The sequence below is a fragment of the Chinchilla lanigera genome, unplaced genomic scaffold (assembly GCF_000276665.1).
Source record: "Chinchilla lanigera isolate Chin_1 unplaced genomic scaffold, ChiLan1.0 scaffold00054, whole genome shotgun sequence".
Lineage (NCBI taxonomy): Eukaryota > Metazoa > Chordata > Mammalia > Rodentia > Chinchillidae > Chinchilla > Chinchilla lanigera.
In genome coordinates this window covers 8,786,282-8,811,250 of record NW_004955455.1, presented here as the reverse complement: position 1 = coordinate 8,811,250, position 24,969 = coordinate 8,786,282, and the positions used below count along the sequence as shown (strand labels likewise).

Here is a 24,969-nt window from a genome sequence, read left to right as displayed (position 1 = left end):
GCCATCAAGAAGTTGAAGCTGATTTTTCCCCCTTGATCTTTCTGTATTTTTCACATCCAGTTACTTTACTAGGATGTGTCTTGGGGTCAACCTGTTTGGAGCCCATTTTTTCCTGGAACATAGTACTGTGCCCCTTGAACATACAAATCCCAGGTTTGGATTATTTCAGTTTCCTTCTTTGGTGGGTCCAGCTAAACTCAGATTGGCTTTCACTTGCCTTTCTACATGTACGTTCTTCTAAGAAAAGCTAGCTCCCTACTTCCTTTTACTCACTTTTCTTCCTATGTTTTCAGCACCTCTCTTTTTTCCTTGTGCTTACTCTGTTCTCCCTTTACTCTGACAACAAAGTTTTTTCCCTTCTACTCTTGTATATCTGCTTTGTGGTGTTGCTTTAGCTGATTACATTTTTTTCCTTCATGATAAAATATTTGGCTGTAACCTTCATCTCTTCTGTAGCTGCAACCTTCTGATGGAAGTGTTTTTTTGCCAACCACAACTCACCTTACGCTTTGCCTTGCTTTCATCTTTCTAGTATCTTTTGTTTAGGTCCTATGCTTCTCCAATATGGATTATTCACCTTGGGAAGAAGTGAGTTTTTCCAAGCCCAGATGTTTGCAGGAGGTTTAGGTTGAAAATGGCTAGGGCCATGTCCTGGGCCAGCTGGAATTTTTCTTAGAACCCAGACTTTCATACATGCACACATTCATCCTTTATTTCCCTCTAGCTGCCTTGGAGACAAGTAGGTTCCTACAAATATGGCTTGTTTGTGTGGTTTGTTATGTAGCCCAACCTCCTCTATTCTTCTGAAGCAGCCACACGACTTTTTTTCTCTGCTGGTCTGTCACCAGCCGATGCACCCCACTTTCACTGCTCCAAATAAGGGGTTTAGATTTTGTGCCTCAGGTATACCCCTCCCCTTTGGGAAGTGCAGGCTTCTGGCTCTGAAAAATCTGCAGCCACACCACCTTTTCTCTGCTTCTTCTCTCAGCCTTAACCTAACCCCTGCTGCTGTGGCAGTCTCTCTGCCTCGTTTGTTGGTTTAGGGATTTAACAGCCTCACTGTATTCCACTGCACGAAGAATAACGTGTTTTATTTTATCCCCTTATTGATAGACACCTACATTGTTTCTAGTCTGTCACTACTTGGAACATCTTCATACTGAGTTATCTGCAGAGGAACTATGCCAGGAGGTACTTGCTGTCTTGAGAGGTCTTGTGTCTTAACCTGTGATTGCTCCTGTTCAGCTGGTAGAGCTCCCCATCTCCCCTCTCTGCTACCAGCTGGCTAAAGCAGCTGCTTGACTTCCTCCTGCTTCCAGGCCAGAACGAGACAGCATAGAGGGCCTCTGCAGATGTCCCCCTTGCCCTGCCCACTCAGATCCTTTCACATCACTGCACTTACTGGAAAAGACACCGACTCTGCCTGTAATTGAAGAACACAGGAAAGAGGGAGGCAGGAAAGGAGATAAGCAAATTGAATTGGGTGCCCTGCTGCCAGTCAGTGCCTGGACACTGGGTCAAGGAGGCTCCTGTTTTTTCCTTCTGGGCATGACTCTTGGCTGATGGAGACCTCTTGTCCATGTTCCCCTGGGCAGAGCTGCAATGAGAAGGGCTGGCCCTGAGCTTTGGTCTGTGCTATTTCTCGCTAAGGAAGAAAGGTCTCGTGCAGGTCATGGGCAGAGTGACCCTGGACAAGTTGATCAGCCTCCTGGAACTTGTGCTCCTCTTGTGTAAAGTGCAGATCAAATGAGGTGAACCAAAGAAGCCACCTAGCTCTGACCACTGGTGATTAGAATGTCAGTAGCTCAGTTGCAGGCCTTAGGGAACAGTTCGAGGTACCCTCTCAAATCCCCTCTTCCTGTGATGTGGGGACGAGAGCTGTAACGAGGACCAGCTGCATGTGTGCGCAGAGTAAGGTAGTGCTGTGGTGCAGTCCCTGCGTGCTGAGGTCAGACTGGACAGGGAAACCAGCTGCACAGGTCTGGGCCCTGGACTGCTATGGCCTATCCCAAGTGACTTCAGAAAGTGACCTGAAGAAAAGGAAAGAAAATAAAGATTTTAAGGAGCGGAAAAGTCCATTCTCTTCCCCTACCTCTGGTCTGAAGCTCCTCCCAGCTGGCCAGAGTCCCAGGGTCTCCAACAGGACCTGCCCACCCTGGGACAGAAACCTGTTTATCTCAGCTGCTCAGGACCTTCCCCACTAATAAATATTTGACTTTCTCATCATAGTGCTATATACAAACTTTGAGTCACACACTGCTAAAAATACAGGCTGTGCAGAGTCCCTGAGAGGCACCCTGGGGGCCAGTGTGGGGGTTGATTCAGGGGCTGAGCCTCTCCCGTGCCCAGGAGGCAGCCTTGAGCTGTCACCATCCTCTGCCGGACCTTGGTAAGTAACGTAGCTGCTCCTCCGTGGGGAGGGGAGCGCACACCCTTGACCTCCTTCCCATGAGCTACAGGACATGATCTTGGGGATCTCGGGGACTGAAACAGGTCTAGGGGTCAAATCCTGGTTCTGGGCACAGGTGTGACCTAGGACAAATGGGTGACAGCGCCTCAGTTTTCTTCTGTGTGACATGGGCATAAGAATGAAAGGAGAGAAACACTCCCCCAGGGCTTGGGAGCCACTGCTTTGCACCCAGTCCCCAGTGCCCATGCTCATGAGAGGACAAGAGCTTCCCTGACCCATCTCTTGTCTCCACTGATGGGAAACTTCTGAAATCACATAACCCAAGATGAGCAGGGAGCTGCCCATCCTGGCCGCACCCCAACCCTGGCCCCACTCCAAAGGCCCCCACGATCCCCCCACCCCCAGGGCTGAAGCTACTGCCTGAGTGGAGCTCAGCCTGCAGGCATTCCTGCAGAGGCTGCTGCTTCCAGCCACACTAATAAAACACAGAAGAAAAAGGGCAGTTTAAAATTCCAATAAAATTAAAAACAAATCCTGGGCCACACAGCAGATTCAATTATACAGCTGTTGCTGAGTACAGCCCAAGGGGTGTCTGGTGCTGGCCCTGCAAGAACCAGCCTGGGAAAGGGCAGAGGCTTGGGGATGCAGGGCCAGGAAGGGAGAATGGACTGAATAATCCACTCATGACTTAACAAAGAAAAACAAGCTCTGAGCTAACTAGGAGGGGAGGCAGCTTCTTTTCTAGCCCAGAGCATCTAGCCCCAGCCCATTGCCATAAACCTGAGGGGAAGGCAGTATCAGCAGGAGCACAGATCCAGATCCCTGCCTGTCAACACCGAGGCAGGGAGATGGAAAGTCAGTGAGGAGGGGTAAGGATCAGGCCAGGGGTGGTGCTGCAGGCCCTTAATCCCAGCACTCTGGGATCACAAGATCAAACCCAGAGTAGACAGTTTAGTGAGATTGTAAAATGATTTAGTGAGACTGTGTAAAAATAAATGGCTGGGGACACAGCATAGTGCAAAGGCCTTGGGTTCAGTCCCCACTGCAGAAAAGGAATGAAGCCATTTGCGTAGAAGTCACAAGAGAATAAGCCTTCAACAAGACTGTGAATATAAGATCAACATATAAACAATTATTTTGTACAGTGAAGGCTGGCGTACGTGTGGTGCAGAACAGATACCTTCAGCCTTGAAAGCCATACAGTCTCTATTATAATTTACCAACACTTATGCTTCAGCAGGCAGCCAGATGCCTACATAAATAAATGGGCATGGCTGTGTTCCAATAAAACTTTATTGACAAGATAGGCAGCGGGGGGCGGGGGGACTGGGGATTTAGCTCAGCGGCAAAGCACCTGCCTGGCAAGCGCAAGGTCGTGAGTTCAGTTCCTGGTACCGGAGAAAAACCAAAAAAAAAAAAAAGAAAGATAAGCAGCGGGCAAAATTTGGCCCCCATATGCAGTAGTTTGTGGCCCTTGCTCTCCACTGATAAAGAGTTGGCAAATACATATTGTAAAGATGCTGTTACAGTTTTTTGAACAATGATACATAATTTGCACACTGCACAATTTACCCATTTATACTGTACTATTCAATAGTTTCTTAATATATTCACAGAATCATTCAATCACCACCACTAAGTTTAAGAAATTTTCATCATCTCCAAAAAGTACTCCCAAATTTATTAGTAGCCACTTGCCATTTCTCCCCAGCCTTCTTGGCCTCAAGCAGTCGCTAAACTATTTTGTCTGTACAGAATTTGTTCTTTTGGACAACTCATACAAATGAACTCATGAAATACGTGACATTTTATGACTAGTTTCGTTTCCTTAACATTTCCAAAGTTCATCCACATTGTAGGGTATATCAGCAGTTTTCCTTCTTATTGCTGAATACTCCATTCTAGGGCTATATCATGTTTTATTTATCTATTTATCAATTGCATGGGGTGTTTTCTCCCACTGATTTGGCTATTATGAATGCTATGAACATTCGTGTATGTGTTTTCATGTAGACGTGTGTTACCATTTCTCTTGTGTGTACACAGACAAGTGGAATTACTGGGTTATATGGTAACTATTTGCCTTGTTGAGGATGTGCCACTGTTTTCCAGAAAGACTGTACCATATTACATTCCTATCAGTAGCGTATGAGGGTTCCAGTTTCTCCACACCTTCACCAACATTTGTTGCTATTTTTTATCACAGCCATCTTAGTGGATATGAAGTAGTAGATCAATGTGCTTCCATTTCCCTAATGACTAAGGATGTGGAAGATCTTTTTATGTGCTTATTGGCCTTTGTGTATCTTCTAAGAAATGTCTACTCAGATGCTTTGCTTATTTAAGTTGTCTTGTTCTTATTGAATCATAGAAATTCAGGTCAGGCATAGTAGAGCGTGCCTGTAATCCCAGCAGTCTGAGAAGCTGAGGCAGGAAGAATCCAAGTTTGAGCCTAGTCCCAGCAACTTAGTGATTTAGGGACACCTTATCTCAAAATGAAAAATAAAATTTAGGGGCTGGGGATTTAGCTCAGCGGCAAAGCGCCTGCCTGGCAAGCGCAAGGTCGTGAGTTCGGTTCCCGGTACCGGAGAAAAACCAAAAAAAAATTAAAAAAAATAAAATTTAAAAGAACTGGGAATATAGCTCCATGCAAATGTCCTGGGCTCAACTCTAAGTACCGAAAATGTCTTATATTCTAGGTAAAAGTCATGTGACACACACGGGATTTGCAAATATTTTCTCCCATTCTGAGGTTGCCTTCTTCACTTTCTTCATGGTATCTTTTGAAGCAAAAAGCTTTCAGTTTTGATGAGTGTCTTTTGTGGCTTGTGTTTTGATGTTTTATTTAAGAAGGCTTTGTATAACCCAAGGTCACGAAGATGTACTCTTGTATTTTCTTATAAGAGCTTTCTAGTTTTTGCTCTTCCATTTAGGCCTTTGATATGTTTTGAGTTAATTTGTGTGTGGTGTGAAGAAAGAACTTCCTTCTTTTGCATGCCGGTTATCTCACATTTAAAGAGACCAATCTTTGCTGAATTGATATTTTGGAACCCTTGGCAAAAGACAACTAGCCATAAATGTGCGGTTTATCTCTGGATTCTAATGCCACTGACACGCCTATCTTTATGCCAGTACCACAATGTCTTGATTTTTCCGACTCTGTCCTTCTTAAGCATTGTTTTGGCTATTCTGAGTTCCATGAATTTTAGGATCAGTTTGTTAATTTCTGCAAAGAAGCCAGCTGAGACTCTGACAGACTGCACTGGGTCTTTACAGCTATTTGGGGAACATTGTGTCTTAATAATAAGGCTTCCAACCCATGAACATGGAGTATCTGCCCATTCATTTTTTATCATTTTCAGATTATAAATGTTGCTGTTTTGTTAAAATATATATTCTTTTTGTTGCTGTTGTAAATGTAATTTTTCTTCTTTTGTTTGGGGGTGGGAGGCTGCTAGGGATCAAATCCATAGCCTTGTGCATGCAAGACAAGTGCTGTACCCTTCAGCCACATCCTCAGCCCTAGAATTGTCATCTTAATTTCATTTGGTTGTTCAGTGTGAAGAAATACAGCTGATTTTCGTATCTTGGTCATATATGCTGCAATCTTGTAGAGCCTGGTTATTCTAACAGTTTTTGTCATCAGTGAATAGAGATGGTTTTACTTCTAATAGAATGTCTTCTCTTTTTCTTATTTAATGCCTTGGCAATTGAAGTTTCCTTCAGTATAGTGCTGCAGAGAAGTGGCATAAGCAGGCCGCTTTGTCTGATGCTACATTTTAGAGAGAAAGCATTTGGTCTTTTACCACATATGAACTCAGCTATGGATTTTTCATCGTTTCTTGAATATGGTTATTTTGAAAGGGTAGAGACTGAGCTTTTTCTGCAGCCACAGAGCTGAACATGTGGCAGCTGCCCTTTATCAATATGGCATGTTAGGTTAATTGACAATTTGATGTTGAACCACCCTTGCATTCTTCGGATAAGTCCCACTTGGTCAGGGTGTATAGTCCTTTCTATACACTGAGGGGTTTGGTTTGGTCATATGTTGACTTTTCCATCTATATGCATAAAACTTATTGATCCATAGTTTGTTTTGGGTTTTTTTGGTTTTTTTGCTTTTTGTTTTGGTTTTTTTCCAGTACCAAGAATCGAACTCATGACCTCGTACTTGCCAGGCAGGTACTGTGCCACTGAGCTAAATCCCCAGCCCCTTGATCCATAGTTTATGAGACAGATCTTTAGTTGTGGTATTAGGGTAATACTGGCCTATGCAGAATTTGCAAGCATTCTTTTTTTCTTTCCCAGAAGTTTGTAAAGAACTTGTATTAAATTTTTAAATGCGCCTGACTGGCACTTTTAATTGTGGGTGGTATTTTGACCAGTCGATCTCTTGTTAAATTTGTTATGTCACTTTGGGTGGCTTATACTTAGGAATTTGTCCAGTGCATCTAAGTTATGATATACAATTTAAAATTGTGATAAAATAGTTCCGAGTTTGATCTCAAGTATCACAAAATAAAATTAAAATAAAATAGACAAAAGATCCAAACAACCTTTACAGAGAAAAATTAAAACTTACTCAGTGATTTCTTTTTTTCAACACTAAGGATGTAACTAGGGCTCTGGGCATGTTGGGCAAGTACTGTGCTCTTCTGTTGAGCCACCTCGCTAGCTCTTTCTCCTTGTTTTTAGATAGGGTCTCAGTTTCGCACTCTGCTCTTGGACTTGTGATCCTCTTGCCTCAGCTTCCTGAGTAGATGGGCTTATAGTTGTTGGCCATCCTGCCCGGACAAATTAAAAAGACCTAAATAACCTTAGAAATATGTCAGGTGCAGGGGCAGCAATTCAATCTGGAAGAAAAAAAAAGTCCACTTCAATCCCTACATCATAGCCCTTTGTGTGTAACTTGAAAAGCTGGCTTTGAAGGGGATAATGAAGAAACAGAATGGCCACAGCACTCTGACAAAGAACTATGGGACGGGGTAAGGGGCTCGTGCTGCCATGGCTTAAGGCTGAGACAGAGGGGCAGGGAAGAGAGCAGAACACCGAGAAATGGATCCACATCCATGTGAGGTCAGTCTGGGACACCGTGGTGCCTACAGATCAGTGGAGATTCATATGTAGTGCAGGGGCAACTCGTTATCCAGAGGGAGTGAGGGGAAAATGGGAGCCCTGCCTCACACCATACGCACAAAGGAATCCCAGCACAGGGAAAGTGTCTCATGCCATTCATGGAAGAAAAGTGATAATATCACCACCACCACCACCCCGGCCGGGGCGGGAGGGGGGGATTTCCAAAGTCAGAGAAAAGGCACAAATCAAGGAAAAGACAAGTTGGACCATATTAAAATTTAGAAAGTCAGGATGAATGATAAATGGAGAGAGGGATCTGCAGTACTTCTCATGGACCAGTCTCCAGAATAGCGCCCCCGCTGTGGCCACAGAAAGAAAACAGCAGGAGTAGGCAGGAGCCGGTGCTGGACTGGAGGGGCTGGCAGCCAGAGAGGGAGGACTGGACTGGGCAAGGCAGGAGGATGAGGCAGGCTGAAGCAAATGTGGCTGGAGACAGAAGGGATACTGACTGGGGCGGCGGGAGAGGCAGACCTGTGAGGGCCAGAGCTGAGAGGAAGGCAGAGGGGCAGGCAGTCCTGTCGCAGGCTGAGGCGGGGACTACAAGGTCAGGGGCCTGAGCACAGGGAGAGTGAGGGATGGGCCCGAAGACAGAGCCCAAGGAAGGGAACCTGAGGCACAGGTGGGAGCAGGAAAGTCAGGCTGGGAGGGATAAAAGTTACCCCCAGCTGCACCTACAGGGATGCAGGGATAGCTCCAGCTGGGGCTCAGGGGATGAAGGTGGCCTGGGAACACTTGCCTTCCCCCTCACCACCTGCCCGGTACTGGGGATAGAGCCCAGGGCCTCATACATACTCAGCAAGCACTCTACCACTCATCTGTACCCCCTTTAAAATAATTCTGAGACACAGTCTCACTAAGTTGTCCAGGCTGACCTCAAACTTGAGATCCTCCTGCCTCAGCCTTCCAGGTAGCTGAGATTATAGATTTGTGCCACCATGCCCAGCACCTGTCTTTATACACAGGGTATCCCTGAATGTCAGGGCATGCATAGCTCCACACGTGCCCAAGTACCTTAAGAGTGTGTCTGTGTGAGAGACAGAGAATGAACGAGAGGGACAGGATCCTTGTGCCGTGCTAGTGAGACCCACTACGTGGATGCATTGCCTGTTCAGCTCGACAAAGAGCTGGAAAGAAGGTAGCCAGCCTTTTCTGAGCACCTACTGTGTACTAAGATAGCTGGCATGCATGCTGTCATTTAATCGTCGCTCCCTCCCCCAGAGGAAGGAGGCCAGGGAGCTGCAGTCGGTTTCCTGAGGCCCTCAGCTGGGAACTGGGGCACCTGGATTCACCCTGGCATCATGGAGCCAGGGCAGGCTGGGGTCCCTGGGACAGTCAGGAAGTACAGCCACCACTGCCACCCCCCAGGTCCCTCCCTGTGGAGGCCAGAGAACAGCTGTGTCTGCCCTGGCCCGGCAGCCTTCCCTGCCCCCCTCCCGGGCGACCTCATTAGGGATTCTGCCTGTGCCACCAGCTAATTAGTGTCACGTTAATTGAGCGTTCAGGAGGCTGCCACCTCCAAGGGCGGAGTGTCAGGATGAAGGGGAATGCAGATGTGGGGCTGCTCCTCCCTGCGGGCTGGGGGGTCTGTCCTGAAGCCCTGGACCTCCTTGCTCCTCACTGCCCACTGGGACTTCCTGAGACAGGACTTCCAGGAGGAGGCCCTGAAGCTGCAACGGCAGCCTGGCATTGAAAACACATCCACCGTCACCTACCGTGTGCCTGGCACGCCCGTCATTCTCCCCTCCTGTGGGGAAGCGACAGGTAGCTCCATTCACCCCAAGACCTGAGGTCTGCAGGGAACGCCCCCTTGGAGTCACCCTAGGGGTCAGGAGGAGCATGTGGCTGCTCTGGCACCCAGGCGTGGCTCTAGAGCCAACGGGAACCAGCTTGCTCTCTCGCCTCAGCCTACTTCTCTGTCAAACAGCCGGGCCCAGGATGGACCCCACAGGGTGGACAGGGCCGGACGCAGCGTGCCTCTCCCTGGCCGCAGCCTGTCCCCGACCTTCCTTCCGGCTGCATTCAGCGGGGCAGTACCCACATAGCCCAGCTTGTGTCCCCCACAGATGCCTGGGTCCTCCGGGGAGTCCTGGAGTGTGGGACCAGGAGCTCCTCCCACTTGCTGAGTAAGTGCTCCACGCGGACTTCACCCTGTGACGCAGCCACCCTTCTTCCCCCACGACAGACCAGACCTTGAGCCCACACTAAGTGCCCTGCACAAGTTCACCCACAGAGTGGCAGACTGTACCTCAAGCCCCTGCCACCCCCACAGTGAGCCCCCATCCCGCTGTGCCCCCCTTCTGGAAGGCAGCAGCGCAGCAGTGCGGCAGAGGACGGCTTTCGAGTATCCCTGTGGCAACATTAAATCCCACTCAAAGGGCTGGTTTTAATTGGCTTAATATACTCGTTAATAACCGCGTCTATTTAACGCACCTGTAAAAGGCCCATAACATTAACTTAATGGCAGCGACGATGTACCCAGCACTTCCAGCCAGCCTTTTAAATTTCCCGACAAGCTCTTAATGGGGCCGTGGTGGGCGGGGAAGGAGCAGGGAGGGGGTGGCCTAGTTCGCAGAGGGGGCACCTTGGTTTCCCCACACCCCAGCCCTGCTTCCGTCTGGCAGCTGCGGCCTCCTGACGGCCCAGAGCAGGCCCCTCCCTGGCCACCAACCAGCATTCATGTGACCTTTTCCAAGCGCAGTTAGATGTCAGGGTTGGGAGAGAGCAAGGTCTACTCACAGTCACCTCCGATTCTAGCCCAGGGACAGGTGAGAAGACAGCGGCGGCACGGGTCTCAACACTACCGGCAGAGCCCACCTTCTCAGAGCGGAGCCGTTGGCATCTTGGGCTTTTTTCTCCAAGGCTCAGTTCTGCCCTCTGAGAGGCAAGGAAGGGTGCTGGGAAGCTGGTGTTAGACAGCACTTCCCACCGCCCACCCCTGCGATCTTCTGCCATCCCCACCCTGCTGCCCGGACACCCGGCCTCCGCGCTGCTGTCCTGTGTGTCTAGCCGTGCTTGCACCAGACCTCGACTGGGCCCCTCTCTGACCCCGTGCCCTCGTATTCCAAGGCCCCCTTCCCAGAGGGGCCTTTGTCACAGCCTGCCTTCCGGTTCCTGTGCCAGCGTATCAAACCACCCCCAGTCCAACAGCGTTTATAACGCTCAGCAATACACAGGGCACAGTGGGGGCGGCACGTCTCTCCTCCCTGGGTCCCTGGGGGTGGGGGTGACTGGGATCCTCTAACTTGCTCACTCACCCGGATGTGTGCGTGTGATGCCGACGGCCACCTGAAACCCACACACACGGCGGCTCCGTGAGGCTGGCCTCCACAAGGGTATCCACGGCTGTCCAGGCAGAGCCACACTGCCTGTTGAACCTCCCAAGCCACTGTGAAAGCCACCACTTCCCTGCGTCCTGTGCAGTGGATAGGAGTTACTAAGCCAGTTCAGTGATTAAGTAAAGAAAATTAGGCTACTCTGTTCGTGGGAGCTGTGTCAAAGAATCTGTGGACACGTTTTGAAACTGTCTGGTCCCCAGGGGCCTGCTGCCGCCTGCCTCCTGGGCCACAGCGGCGGCTCGCCAGTGTTTCGACCACTGCCACAGCTCCAAGGCCCAAGATGGCTGCAGAAAGGTGGCTGATGCTGGGGCTTCGCTTCTGGCACCCTAACTGCTAGGCTGGACAGGTCCAGCTGACCGCAGCCTCACCACTCACTCAGTACAGCACTAGGGGATCACTCCGTGGCCTGTGGGGAACAGCGGTGTACAAGCCAACTCCGGGAGCCCAAGTGTGGTGGGCGAGGAAGACAAGCCAGCAGCAGTCAGTCTGGGGTGCGGGGGAGCGGATAGCGTGGTAATGCAGCCCAGGACCTGCCAGGAACTCTGTGGGGACCCACAGGCCAATTAGGGGGATAAAGGCAGGATCCTGGGGTTCCCTCCATCACTGTACTTGAACACCAGCTTCCCCACTGCTAAGGACCCGCCCCGACAGCTGGCTCCCCAGTCCCTCCAGGGGCCTTTTCCTACGCCCTCACATTCACCCACTGGGACTGTGATGGCACGGAACGCTCCTGGCTGGGTCCCTTCCACAGGAGGGTCTGAAACGTCCAGTCAGGGTGGCCTGGGTCCCTGTGTCACCTCCACTATACTCTGGTAGGACAGGCTGCATTGAGGCACCCAGAGAGTGAGTCCTCACTCATCCAGGAGTGAGTCCTCCAGGGAACAAGGTGGCGGTCCCAAAGGTGATCACAGGTTTGAGTCTAGGGACCCTGGTAGCCTGGCGGCCCATGTCCACTTGAAGGTGCCTGGATGCCAAACGCCGAGGAGCACAGAGAGCCCTGGCAAGCCCGGTTCCAGGTGAGCCTCAGCTCGGGGCCAGGCAGAGGCTAGGGCAGCCATGACAGCCACAAGCAGGTCACCTCTGGCCACCTGAAGGCCCTGGGCCGACTGTGACCCCTCCTAAGGACCATATGCCTAATTCTGCAGAAAAAGAATGAGCTTCAGGAGTCCCCTGGCCCCCGGAGGTCCTGTGCGTGGGGTGACAAGCACATCAGACCCCAGCTCAGCCCCTTGCTGGCTGTGCATTCCTGACAAGCTCAGCGTTCTCTCTCCATCTGTGAAACAGGGACCTAAGTGCGTCATCTCTTGCTGTATCGCAGGTGACTCCAAAATTGTGCAGCCTGAAACAGCAGTGATCATGTAGACCCTGCTCGTCTGAATGGCTCAGGAGACTGGGCACGGCACGGCACAGCTAGGGCGTGGTTCAGATCCGGGTCTCGGGAGGTGTGGTCTCACCTGGAGGCCTGGCCGGGGCTGGAGGCTGTACTTGCAGTGAGGCTTATGCAGCTGCTGGCTGCAACTTCTGTCATGTGCGACAGACGGGCCTCTTGCTCTGCCGGCTGCTCGGTTGTACCCACATGGCGGCCGCTTCCCCCGCTGAGCAAGGGATCCAAGAGAGCCCCAAGGAAGCCACCAGTAAGACCAGGTCCCGGAAGCCATGCTCTTTCACCTCCCCAGACTCTTCCTGGCTGCACTGCTCGGCCAGGGTTGGTGAGGGTCCAGGGGATGGCATATGGGCATGAATACCAGGCAGGAAGAACCCTGCAGGGTGGCCGGGGTCAGACCGGCTGTTAAAGGCCACAGCCTGTTCCTCGTCGGTAACTTGGGGGCCACCCCCCATTTCTCAGAGCTGTCAGACTGTCCAAACAGAAGCCATCGAGAAAAGCCTTGGGAGCCGGGCGTAATGGCGCACGCCTATAATCCCAGCACTCGGGAGGCTGAGGCAGGAGGATCGTTGCGAGTTAGAGTCTAGCCTGGGCTACAAAGTGAGCTCAAGGCCAACCTGAACTGCACAGTGAGACCCTGTCTCAAAAAGACCAAAAAAAAAGAGAGAAAAGCCTTGGGCAGTGAGCCTGGCACCCACTAAGTGCTCCCCAAAGGGCACCAGTGTGCTTGTGCCATCAACTCCCCCAAAAGCTGGAGGGATCACACCATCCTTGATGAGCCCCACTGGCCAGATGGGGGCAAGGCGCCCCAACTCTCAATAAATGGGGACTGGGAACAGGCATTGCTCTGCCCCCCCAACATTCTTAAGGTTTTAAACACCTAATTTATTCCATCCATTAGATAGATTTTGTAGATTTAATCATTTTCACAGTTGGTGGCTCATTGGATACTCAAGATAAACTCCAAATGAAAGTATAATGGTGAGGACAAATGAGTTTTCACACCACAATGGCAGAAACTTGCTTGGGAAGAGAGTTTAAGAGGAACGAAAATACATACAGATATAATTTTTTTCCCCGGCAGCTGCTTTTGCTGACTCTAGTAGGTTACCACAGCTAATTTCACCAGTTTTGTTCATCTGTAAAATTGCATAAAAGTGACATTTTTGTGCTCATTATAGCAACTGCTGATTTATGGCTGGCAAATGAAGAGCTGGTCCCTTTTTTGCGGGACTCTCCGAGCGGCGCTAAGTGCCCATGAAATTGCTTGTATAATGTAGTTTAAATCCAATCTCGGAGAAAGATTCCCCCGTTGGCCAAAGTGACATTTCCATTCTCCACACCGAGTTTATTTTAGACCACTTAGGAGGGGGCTGCCCCAGGCAGGGTCAGGATGGAGGCAGCCTCACCTGCCCATCCCACATGAGGCTGGAGGGACGTGAGATGCCACCACCACCTTTGCACCCTGCTGAGTGCCCTGCACAGCTGCCAGCGCCCTTGGGCAGGGCTGCTCCACCCAGCACTGCTGACGTGCAGGGCTGGATGGTTCACATGGGGGCCAAGCGGTGCACTGCGAGACGTTACTAGATGCCAGTAGCTCTTCACGCCCAGCCGGGACCAGCAAACACATCTCTGGACTCTGCCAACACGTGCAGTGCAGTGAGACCCACTGGCCGGCCATGAAGGGCCCACATGGCCACTTCTGTCCATCTCGTCTCAGCCTGAGTGACTGTCCTGGCCCCTGGACCTCTGTCCAGCTGTTTCTGCTGCCTGAAATCAGCTTTTCCTGGCCCTTTCCCCCCTATGGCCTCGGGCTTGGCCAGGAGAGTATTAACATGCTCTGACAGTGCCAACAGCCACAGCCACTGCCTGCCACTCGTGGGCCAGCAGCTCGCTCGGGGTCTGTCCATCCGCCCCAGGGGTGCTCTCTTCCCAGCCCCTCGGCCTGAGGGAAAGTGCGGGCTGCACAGGGGAATGTCTCAGGACCCGGGAGGGGCTCTGAGGGGCACTGCTGCCTCTGTGGCAGGGCAGAGGTGTATGCATTCACCGCACGCGTCACTTGGCCTGGATAAGCCTCACAGACACAAGATTCTATGACAGTGGCCACAAGGCTGTACACCGCATAGGACTGCACCTCCCCACACAACCAGGTACAGCCAGTCCCTGTTGCTGGAAGTCGGGATAGTGGTGAATTGAGGACTGGCTGCTCTGCCTCTCAACCTGGATATGTCCTTTTGTGAAAAGTCACCAGGCTTAAGGGTATAATTTCTGTATTTCACACTGTGATCCAAAGCTTAAAAATCTGGAAAGGCTGGGCGTGGCGGTGCACACCTGTAATCCCAGTGCTGTGGGAGGCTGAGGCAGGAAAACCACAAGTTCTAGCCCAGCTTAGACCACTTACTGACTTAGGAAGCTCCTATCTCTAAATAAAAAAGGGCTGGGACAACAGCTCAGTGCAAAGGCCCTGAGTGGAACCAAGGCTGGGAGGAACAAAGGAGAAGTAAGTGGAAGGGAGGGAAGGGAGCTGGGCCCTCCGTGAGCTTGCTTGGGCAGCAGAGGCTCCGGCTGGCCGAGTCGCTGGGTCAGCGCTCACCAGTGTCTCTGTCCCCACAGGTGAGACAACGGCGAGCTCCATGCATTCCTCCCGCTACCCAAGCCCAGCCGAGCTGGACGCCTACGCCGAGAAGGTGGCCAACAGCCCGCTGTCCATCAAGATCTTCCCCACCAACATCCGCGTGCCGCAGCACAAGCACCTCAGCCGCACCGTCAACGGCTACGACACCAGCGGCCAGCGCTACAGCCCCTACCCTCAGCACGCTGCCGGCTACCAGGGGCTGCTGGCCATTGTCAAGGCCGCCGTCTCCTCCTCCAGTGCAGCCGCCCCCGCCGGGCCCGCCAAAAGCGTGCTCAAGAGTGCCGAGGGCAAGCGGACCAAGCTGTCGCCAGCCACCGTGCAGGTGGGCATTGCGCCCTACCCAGCGCCCAGCACCCTGGGGCCCTTGGCCTACCCCAAGCCACCCGAGGCGCCTGCCCCGCCACCCGGCCTGCCCGCTGCCGCCACTGCCGCCTCAGTCATCCCCCTGCCAGGTCGGGGCCTGCCCCTGCCGCCCTCTAACCTGCCTTCCATCCACAGCATCCTCTACCAGCTCAACCAGCAGTGCCAGGCCCCGGGCGCTGCACCCACCACCTGCCAGGCTGTGGCCGTTCCCCACCCCAGCCCGGCCAAGCACGGCCCTGTGCCCAGCTTCCCCAGTATGGCCTACTCAGCCACTGCCGGCCTGCCCGACTGCCGGAAGGGTACAGAGCTGGGGCCTGGAGCCACCCCAGCCCTGACCCTAGCTGGGGCCTCCAAGCCTGCAGGGTACGTGGAAGGTGGCCTAGATTACCTGCTGTGGCCGCAGAAGCCACCCCCGCCGCCACCCCAGCCCCTGCGCACCTACAGCAGTGGCACGGTGGCCAGCAAGTCCCCGGAGGCCTGTAGCAGCCGGGCCTACGAGCGGGCCAGCGGGTCACCCCTCAACTGCAGCGTGGGGCTGCCCGCCAGCTTCACCGTGGGCCAGTACTTCGCTGCCCCCTGGAACAGCGTGCTGGTGACCCCAACCAGCGACTGCTACAACCCCGCCGCAGCGGCAGCAGTGGCGGTGACTGAGCTGGGGCCCGGAGCCACCCGGGAGCTAGCGGGGCCTCCTGCAGACGCCCTGGCGGGCCTGCCCAGCAAGAGCGTGTGCAACACGTCGGTGCTGAGCAGCAGCCTGCAGTCGCTGGAGTACCTCATCAACGACATCCGTCCGCCCTGCATCAAGGAGCAGATGCTGGGCAAGGGTTACGAGACGGTGGCCGTGCCGCGGCTGCTTGACCACCAGCACGCCCACATCCGCCTGCCCGTCTACAGATAGGTCTGCCCGGCAGATGGTCGGACAGATGGACAGTGCGCCAGGTGGGGGCGCAGGCTGAGGAGCAGGGTGGGTGGCTCCCAGGATGCCCCGCCCCACGCCCTTGGGATGCCCCGGAAAGCCAGGCTTGGGGCAGACGGAGGGGGGCAGGGTGACCTCACCTACTGAGACCCTCTCCCCATCACTGCCCCAGGACACGGGGAGAGCCTGAGGGGGGCTGGGGACACCTACACCTTCCTCCAGCCAGGCTGCGGGGGCAGGGAGTGAGAAGCCACTTACACACAGGGATGGTTCTTTCTGGGTCTCTGCCGGAGGACCTCAGGCTGGGGTGGGGAGTCATGCATTGTGTCCCCCTGCCCCCACAAGCCCCTGAAAAAGGAGCAGATCGGGCCTATAAGAAGTCACTGGGCCCAAGATAGTCCCACACCAGCCAACCCAGGTGAAGATCACTCTGACCTTAGAATCCTAGAGGCCCTAGGACTACTGGTCCCTGTTCCTCCTCCCTCAGATTCTCTCCCCAAGCCACTCCTTCCGAACAGAATCACCTTCCCACCCCCACCCTCTACACCCTGGACCAACATCTTCCCCTTTCTCTCCAATACATCTTATAGGGCTGCTGGGCACAGTTACGCAGGCTGTGCACTGCACAAAGGCACCTCGTCTGAGGAGACACCACTTGCATTCTAGACTTGTGTATTTATTACAATTTTCTGCATCTTGAGGAAGGGGCACCATTTTCCTGTTCGCACAAAGGCACCATAGGGGTTTAATAATGGACCTGACCCCAGGCCCCTCAGACCCCATTCGGAGGGACTCTACCTTGTCTAAAGTAAGCCTGGAAGGTGTGGGGGGTCCTCCTGGGAGCCAGTGAGGGGGCGGGCTATTGGTTTTGGAACCATCCAACTCCTGCAGTCCACCCCGCAAGGCCTAGGGGCAAGAGAGGCAGGGGCCCCCCAAGGCCTGAAGCCCCCCTGTCCGGCCCCCTCCCCTGGCGCTCCAGAAGCGGTACTGTATCTCTCTCCAAGGCCTGTTCAAGCACTAAGTGCATTTACAAATCTCTGAGAATGTTTTTTTTTATACTAAAATTGACCATTATATTCTACTGTGAGAAGTGCAGCCTGCACTATATTGTTTTAAAAACGAAGAGAAAGAAAAAAAGAGGAAAACACAGATGGTGTCTCAGCTGTCGGCTTGCTCTGTAGCTCTTTCCATCCCCCTCGCTGCCTCCCTCAGGGCCAGGCGGGCGGCCTCCCCTCCACCCTGCTGGCCGGTGGCGGGCCTCAGGGAAACATCCCAGGACCTTCCAGGCCCCTGCTGCGGGCCGGTGCTGGGCTTCACTCCGCCTCGCCCTTCGGAGCCCGCACTGCCCTGCCTTGCTGTGTGTCACACCAGGGCTCATGGCCTGTGGCATGGCCGGGCATCAGTGCACAGAGCGGGGGTCAGGATGCAGCCGCGTGCTGGTTCGCCGCCTCTGTGGTGGTCTGGGGACGCCCCTCCACCTGCGCGCCCCTCCCAGGGCTGTTTCTGGGTTTGGGATACTCGCAGCTCCGGTGTCAGCCCTGGCTGGGGACAGGCCATCTTCCTAGCTACGCCAGATACCCCAGCCCGCACCCACCCTGCCCGGGAGCCTGGAGATTTGCAATAGGCATCACCTGCCCCGGGGAGCTCAGCATTCCTCAGGCACCCCTGTAAGACAAGAGGTGTTAAAAGAGCCGGACACGCAGGCTCAGAGATGTGAAGGGACCTGCCCAAGGTCACACAGCAAGCAAGTCCATGGAAAGCCAGGGTTTTTCCTCAGCTCCTAGCCCTGCCCTTGCTTCCTCCTGCGCTTCAAGCCTGGCCTACTCACCCAGCACCAGGGGAAGAAGACACAGCCCTAGTCTGAGGCAGGCCTTCCTGCCGTGGGCCCTGAACCCTGCCCGCTCAGCTGGCACGGTGAGGTGCAGGGCGGAAGGCCTCCCCGAGACCAAGGCGAGGTATTCCCAAATCTGGCAGCGCACACAGCCCGGTCCCCAGGACGGCCCTGCTACAGCGTCCCCCAGCCCCTCAGAGCCCTGCATCTGGGTCCGTGAGCGGAGTGCAACCCCCCAGCCCACTGGGCACAGGGGCCGGGTCCTGCGGGAGGACAGGCTGGGAACGCCGGGGCTGGGTTAGGCCACCGGGAGCAGAGTTCAGCGGTTTCCGGTCAGCGTGCGCAGCAGCCCGCAGAGGCGTCTCTGGCCTCTCTGGGCCAGGTCTCACAACAACAGCCCTATCAGGTGAGTGGCGAGATCATGCCCATTTTACAGAGCAGGATGGGTAAGGAAGCCAGGTGTCCTGGCATCCAGCCCCACACCCTCACATCACCAAAGCGCCCTGGGCATCTAGAGCAAGTAGACCAGGCTCCAAATCCCGCCCTGGCTCCCGTGAGTGCCCTGAGCCCGCCCGTCCCCAAGAAGACCACACCACAGAGACAGAAGCAAGGGGCCCGAAGCCCAGAGCCTCAGGCAGCACAGGCGGCGCACAGGGAGGAGGCCGCGCCTGGGGCTGGGCAGCAGCCTGTGGCTCGGCTGCTCTGGGAGCCAGCAGGAAGCCAGCCAGCCACCAACCTGCCCCCGGCTCACCTAGTGCCCACATGTGGAGATGCGGGCAGAGAACCCACCACCCTCCTGTGCACAGGGCTGGGGTGCGGGTCTGCCCTGGCTGGGTCCCATCTCCCTGGGCCTCAGTTTCCCCACTTGGGAGCTGAGTGGTTGATCGAAAGGGCCCTCTACAGTAGCCATTGGAGCAAGCTCTGGCCCTGTCCCGTGTTCACAGTCTCCGCTCAGCGCAGCGGGCCAGGAAACAAGAACACCAAAGCGGAACCTGTAGTCAGCGGAACCGAACTCGGGCGCCCTTCTGCCCTCACCGGCCTCACACGAGTCAGGTGCACATGTATTAGAGCTGAGGCCGGTGAGGCTGGGGACGGGCAGTCACCACCCGAAGTCACACAGCCGGAGGTGCAGAAAGGAGAAGCAGCTGGGAGAGAACAACCCATCTGCAGCCGGAGCTGGGAGCACTGCGCTGGGCGGAGCACGCACAGCCTCACCATCCTGGCAGGTGGCGCCTTTGGCTCCAGAAGGGGAGGGGGACCCCCTGCGGGGTGCAGGAGGCAGAGGCAAGACAGTTCCCACCAGATAGCACTCTGGTCCAAACCCCTGACTGAGCCCGGGCAGGATCCCCCCATACACACACCCACAGAACCCTCCCAGGCCTACACCCTTCCCCACTCACCCGGTCCACGGGGAAGCAGGTGTGCCCCACGTCACCTCCACATTTACTGTTGTGGATGCCCCTGCCGCTACAGCATACGACGTGCCGCCCCAGACACAGCGGATCCCTGCAGATCCACTCATGTCCCTGTCTTAGACCATGCATTCCCCCAGGAAGTTGAAACAAGTTGACAAGTTTGAACTTCTGGACTTGATCACTTCTAACCAGCCTTGCCAGGCCCTCTAAGCCGCAGCCTCAACACCAAGCCGATCCACACGCTCTGATCCCGTCCCACTGTCCCACGCGCATGCGCCGTACTGCACCTCCACAGCATGCAGGTGGTGCTCTCAAAGCCCCCCACCCTGGGTTAGGTATACTACAGCCGGTGCACACCTGTCATCCCCACACTAGGAGCCTGAGGCAGGAGAATCACAAGCTGGAGCTCAGCCTGGTCAGCTTAGTGATTTAGCAAGACCTTATCTCAAAAAAATAAGAAAGGTCTTAAGGATGGTGGCTCAGTGGGAAGGCTCTAGGTCCAATCCCCAGTTCTGAAAAAATAAAGATATCTTTTCAACCAATGCATTTATCAGAATATAAGGTCATTTTAAATGAAGAAGCATCCTTGCTGGGTGTGGTGTCACATGTCTGTAATTCCAGCACTCAGGAGGCTGAGGCAGGAGGATCACTGTGAGTTCAAGGCTACAAAGTGAGTTCAAGGCCAGCCTGAACAAACCGTGTCTCAAAAAGACAAAAAAAAAAAAAAAAAAAGGAGCATCCGTGTGTACTATGCAGGTTGAACTTAAGGGATGGCGATTCAGCTCTGAGGGGTAGTAGAGAGAGATGTCAGAGAGGGCGCACATAATTAAATTAGGTGTACTCTTCCTGATGTCACCTTGTCCAGCTGATTTCCAAGTCACCCTGGAAAGTGGATTTCCCAAAGAACTGAGAGACGGGGCTGGGGATGGAGCTCAGAAGTACAGCACGTGCCTGGCATGTGTGGAGCCCTGGATTCCAGCTCAAATAGTGCAAAATAATTTTTTGAATTAAAGGAAAAGAGTTTGAGAAACAGTTGTATATACCCATCATTGGAAATGCACAAATCACCTAAGTATGTCAGAGGCTCTGCAAAGTCCTGCACACAAGCATTTCTCTCCCTTAACCTACAGTTTTCTTTCTATTAACATCTCAAGGGAAAAGCAGGACTTCAGGAGATGCTCTTGAATTGCAAGTGGGGAAATGGAGTGACTTCCTTCTCCTCTTCCAGTCTCAGTTTCCCCAGGTGCAACATAAGGAATGAGGTTTACAGCAAAATAAGGGCTGAGACCCAACCCTGACCTGGACCTCTTGTCTGGGCCAACCGCATCCTAGATGGTCTCTGTCCACCGTGTTGAACTCGGCACAAAAGGAGGGACAGACCCTCCGTGAGAGAGAGGAAGCTCACACTTGAGGTATGGCATGAGTACCCCATTTTGGAAAAGGAAAAAAGCAGGTTCAGAGAGGGAAGGCAATTTGTCTGTGGGCACACAGCAATTTGGATCCTAAATCCTCTGAGGGTGTCTGGGCTCCTTCTCTTCTTGGAGATGGAAATCCTTCCTGAGTCTCAGACTCAGAGCCTGCTCATGCAGAGCTCACAGGAAGGCTTTTCTCGACCGGGTCTCGGGGTTCCGGTTTCCCTCAGGTCTCTGCAGAGGCCGCCCCAGGTGTGACAACAGCGGCCCCTGGTGGCCAATCTCCAGGAACTCCGCGGCCCCACCCAGCATCTGCCAAAAGCAGGCCGGTGGGACCCAAGGGGTGCACCCCAAACGAACGGGTGCTGAGAACAAGGAGTTCTCCCTGGAATTGCTAAGGACCCGGACATGCTGAGAAGATCAACCCCATCCTCACTCAGACCCCTGGTTCTTGCCTATCAGAAACCACAGCAACCAGCTGCTGTGGAAAATGGCCACATTTGAAAAGGCTCAACACACTCACATGCACACACACACGCACACACTCCTACCATCTCCTAGAAAGTTCATTCTAAGACAGTCGGTTCAGATTCTATCTCCACCCAGATCCAGGCTGCACAGCCTTAGGCACCAGTGTTTCCTTGTGTCTCACTTTCTTCAACTCTAAAATAGGGACAATTATGTAAATGTACTCGCATCTATATGATTTTGGCTAGGTAACAGAAAATCCTGACTCCACTGGTTTAAATGAAAAAATGTACTACCTCAAATAATCATAAGGTAGAATGACCCCAGGGCTGGTTAATTCAGCAGCTCAATGGTCGCATCAAGAACCCATGTTCTTTTCATCCTGCTGGTCAGGCAATCCCCTTCCTGGTCACAAAATGGCTGCTGCAGCTCCACACATCACTTCCAGACTTACAGTCCCCAGCAAAAAAGAAGGCCAGTCCCTTCCTGTACTTGTATTTCTCTTTCTTTCCCAGAAACCTTTCCCAGAGTTTCCCCTTCCCCAGCAAAGCTTGTCTTCTGCCTCATGGGTCAGAACTGGGTCATATGGCCATTCCTATACCAATACCTAGAAATAGAATCACAGTGGTTGGCTTAGAGAAGCCTGAAACTGTGCAGAGCAAAGTGGAAAACTCTGAGCAAAACCAGATGCTGTGTATAAGGAATAGGAGGCACCAGCTCCCACCCAGAAGCTCCCACATGTGGTTACCGAGACCTGGGTGCCCACAAACCCTACTGCATGGCAGGTGTCAGCACTGGGGGGGGAGGTCATGCATTGTGTCCCCCTGCCCCCACAAGCCCCTGAAAAAGGAGCAGATCGGGCCTATAAGAAGTCACTGGGCCTCACCAGGAGGAGCCTCACCAGGGTTCATGTGCTTCTTTCCTGTTGGAGGCCAGTCCAAGAACACAGCACTCCCAGCCTGGTCCCTCCTGACTCAGCCTTCAGCTCCTCAGGCTCTGGGGCCTGGGTCTCCACTATCCCCAACTCCCGGACCCTGTCCTCTAGCTCTGTCCTCACCCTGCCTTTGTTCCTGCCTCAAAAGCTTGAGCTGAACAAAGCTCTCTCGGTCGCCTCTGTGACTTTGGATTCCTAAAATACAAAAGGTACGAAGTGCTTGGTTCTCATGTACGGGTTTTTGCCAAGGAGCTGAAAATTAATAACAGTATGAACAGAGTCCTGGAGTACTGAATTGGCCCATCCAAACACCGGAAACCATCCAAACGCACCGTTATCTGGGCCAGCCACGGAGACTGACTACCGACTACGACATTATCGCATTCGGAAATGTCACAAGCATGCATTGGGAAGAGATGAACAGGGTGGCTGAATATGGCTTTTGATTAAATAAAATCCCCAGCATTCATCTAAAACAATAATAACAGCTAATAATAACAGGGCATGTAATAATGAACTATTCATAGGCATAAGAGGTAATTGTTCAATTAAGATCCGAGAGGTTCTAAGACTGTCTTTTCTGATGGGATCCCTTTGTTTTTGCCTCCGGTAGCACTAATTATTTCCCAGTAGTGCTTTAAACTTGGGAGGAGAAAAAGCCGTCCTGTCAAATATGACATACAAGTGCTTTATCATTGTTAAGTACACATACATGCACATAATAGGAAGCCCTTGCCGGAGCGAAGGTAGTGGTGTGTTCAAAGGAAGAGGACACTAATCGAGGCCTGGCAGGCTAGGGGACGCAATACAAGCGGCAGGTGACAGCCAGGGTTTCCACCGTAGGTCTCCGTCTCCTCACCTCACCGTCACTTCTCTCCCTCACCCGTCACCCCACTCCCTCACCCGTCAGATGCCCGGGAGCCTCTCGGAGCCTTGATGTTCTCAGCTATAAGGCAGAAATCAAGCCAGAGGTAGTGGCACCTGCCTGCAATCCTAGCACTTTAAGAGGGAGACTGAGGCAGGACGTTCGCAAGTTCAAGCTCAGCCTGGGCAATTTAATGACTGGGTGAGGCCAGGTCTCAAAATAAAAAATGAAAAAGAGTGGGGATGTAGCTCAGTTGGATTGCCAGTTCCACACACACACAAAAAAAAAAATTAAACAAATAAAACACAAAAAACTGAATACAGTAAACATGCCTGGTTTAGGGGAGCTGTTGTGTTCTACTTACTCTTTTTTCTAGTACCTATATCATTACCCATTGCTGCGTGCACCACACACGCACGCACACACACGTCGGTGGTATGGTGTCAAAACCATTCCTGTCCCGCCCAGAAGCCGGGGTCTCCGGGCTCTGCTCCACTTGGCGCTCATCCTGGGGGGCGGGGCTGGACAGGCACGATGTCTGCTCGCATCCCATTGGCCAACACAAGTCACATGGTCAGATCCAGGCGTGGGGAAATAAGGAGTTGCTGGCTGTGAAAGGACAGCAGTTTTATAGCAAAGGGCATGGGTGAAAAGAGGAGTGGAAATCTGGATGCTGATACAATCTACCCTGGTATCAACATTTAATTACACTTACCTCGGGGAAGCCGTCCTTCCCTAGTCTCAGCCCCTGGATTCTGGGAAACTCTAGCTCCGTCCCTGGCTCCAGACTCAGGTCTGACCAATCAGGGACCATTCTGCTCCCTTGGCCACAGTGATTGGTGCAGGAGTAGGCACGTGACCCCAGTTGGTCCAGTCAGAGGCAGTCCTGAGACTTTCACTGGGATGCTTAGGGAACAAATAACTCTTCTCGGAGATTGCCAAGTGGGTAGGGAGTTAATGTGTAGCTTCTAGGGACCAACACTTTAGGAGAACCAGCTTGAGAATTAAGCTGCCCCACGGGAAGCAGAGCTGAGAGGTACACAAGAGTCTAACCGTGATGGCCTCATTCAAGCCCTTTAATCCAGCCATGCTTCAAGAGAGACTTACCTGCTCTCTTTCGGTAATGTGAACCAATGTGTCACACGCAACCAAAAAACTATAATACCTGGGGGCTATGGGGTCCTAAGCCGGAGAGACACTGTAGCCTGACAGGCACTGAATGCCAGGGTCAGGGTCAGAGCAGGCACTCCATACGTGGTAGCTCTCGTGACTGCCTGCAGAACGGCTGGAGGAAGCAAGGGGCTTCGGCTTGGAGACGGGCAGACAAGGTGGAGGAGCGAGAAATCTCAAACGAGGACCTTACACTAAAGATGTTGCTTTCTTAGGCCATCAGAGGCATGAGCCTCCCGTCCCAGAAAGTATGCAAATAGAGGAGTATAGGTTTAGTGGCAAAAAGGGAGCAAGCATGGATATAAGATTGGGATAGATCCATGATTCCCAAATGCCAATCCATAACATAGTCATCCCTCTCCCCGTGAATTTTTATTCATCTAACGTGACTCCCTAAATCATCAAAAGTTTTTACTTGTAAATGAATTACTGTAAAATACCCCTGAGAGCACTACTTTATCTAGAAAATCAGTAACACTTGTCATAAATAGGTCTCGTAACTGTAAAAAGAAAATAAAATTATGTTTTGAATCTCTTTGCCACTACATCCTTCTGGAAGTTCTGAGCCACAGATTCTTCTCCATGGGAAACACAGATTAAACCAGGTGTGGTAGCAAACACTATAATCCCAGCTACTTGGGTAGATGGGGCAGGAGGATTGAAAGTTTGAGGCCAGCTAGACAATGTAGCAAGAC

General features: G+C 52.9%; 1 protein-coding gene and 1 long non-coding RNA gene across 3 annotated transcripts in view; one reads left to right on the top strand and one right to left on the bottom strand.

The window, feature by feature from the left end:
* The window catches only part of Fam222a (family with sequence similarity 222, member A), a 55,017-nt gene extending 32,830 nt beyond the window's left edge, over positions 1-22,187 (top strand). Inside the window, exons 3-4 of one of the 2 annotated variants that reach the window (XR_001236314.1) lie at positions 14,879-16,493; positions 22,112-22,187. Coding sequence is in view for 1 of the 2 variants with exons in the window: in XM_013520493.1 (XP_013375947.1) it covers positions 14,879-16,161 (1,283 nt within the window). In the remaining variant the exon portion in view is untranslated. Of the gene's footprint in view, positions 1-14,878; positions 17,329-22,111 lie in introns of those variants that run through there. The other variant, XM_013520493.1, reaches the window with a different exon arrangement.
* On the bottom strand, positions 809-23,878 carry LOC106149865. The gene is made up of 3 exons (XR_001236315.1): positions 23,820-23,878; positions 23,469-23,713; positions 809-2,030 (listed from the first exon to the last, which is right to left on the bottom strand). It is a non-coding gene; the product is annotated as an uncharacterized LOC106149865 (long non-coding RNA).
* Between the last annotated feature and the right edge of the window lie 1,091 nt (positions 23,879-24,969).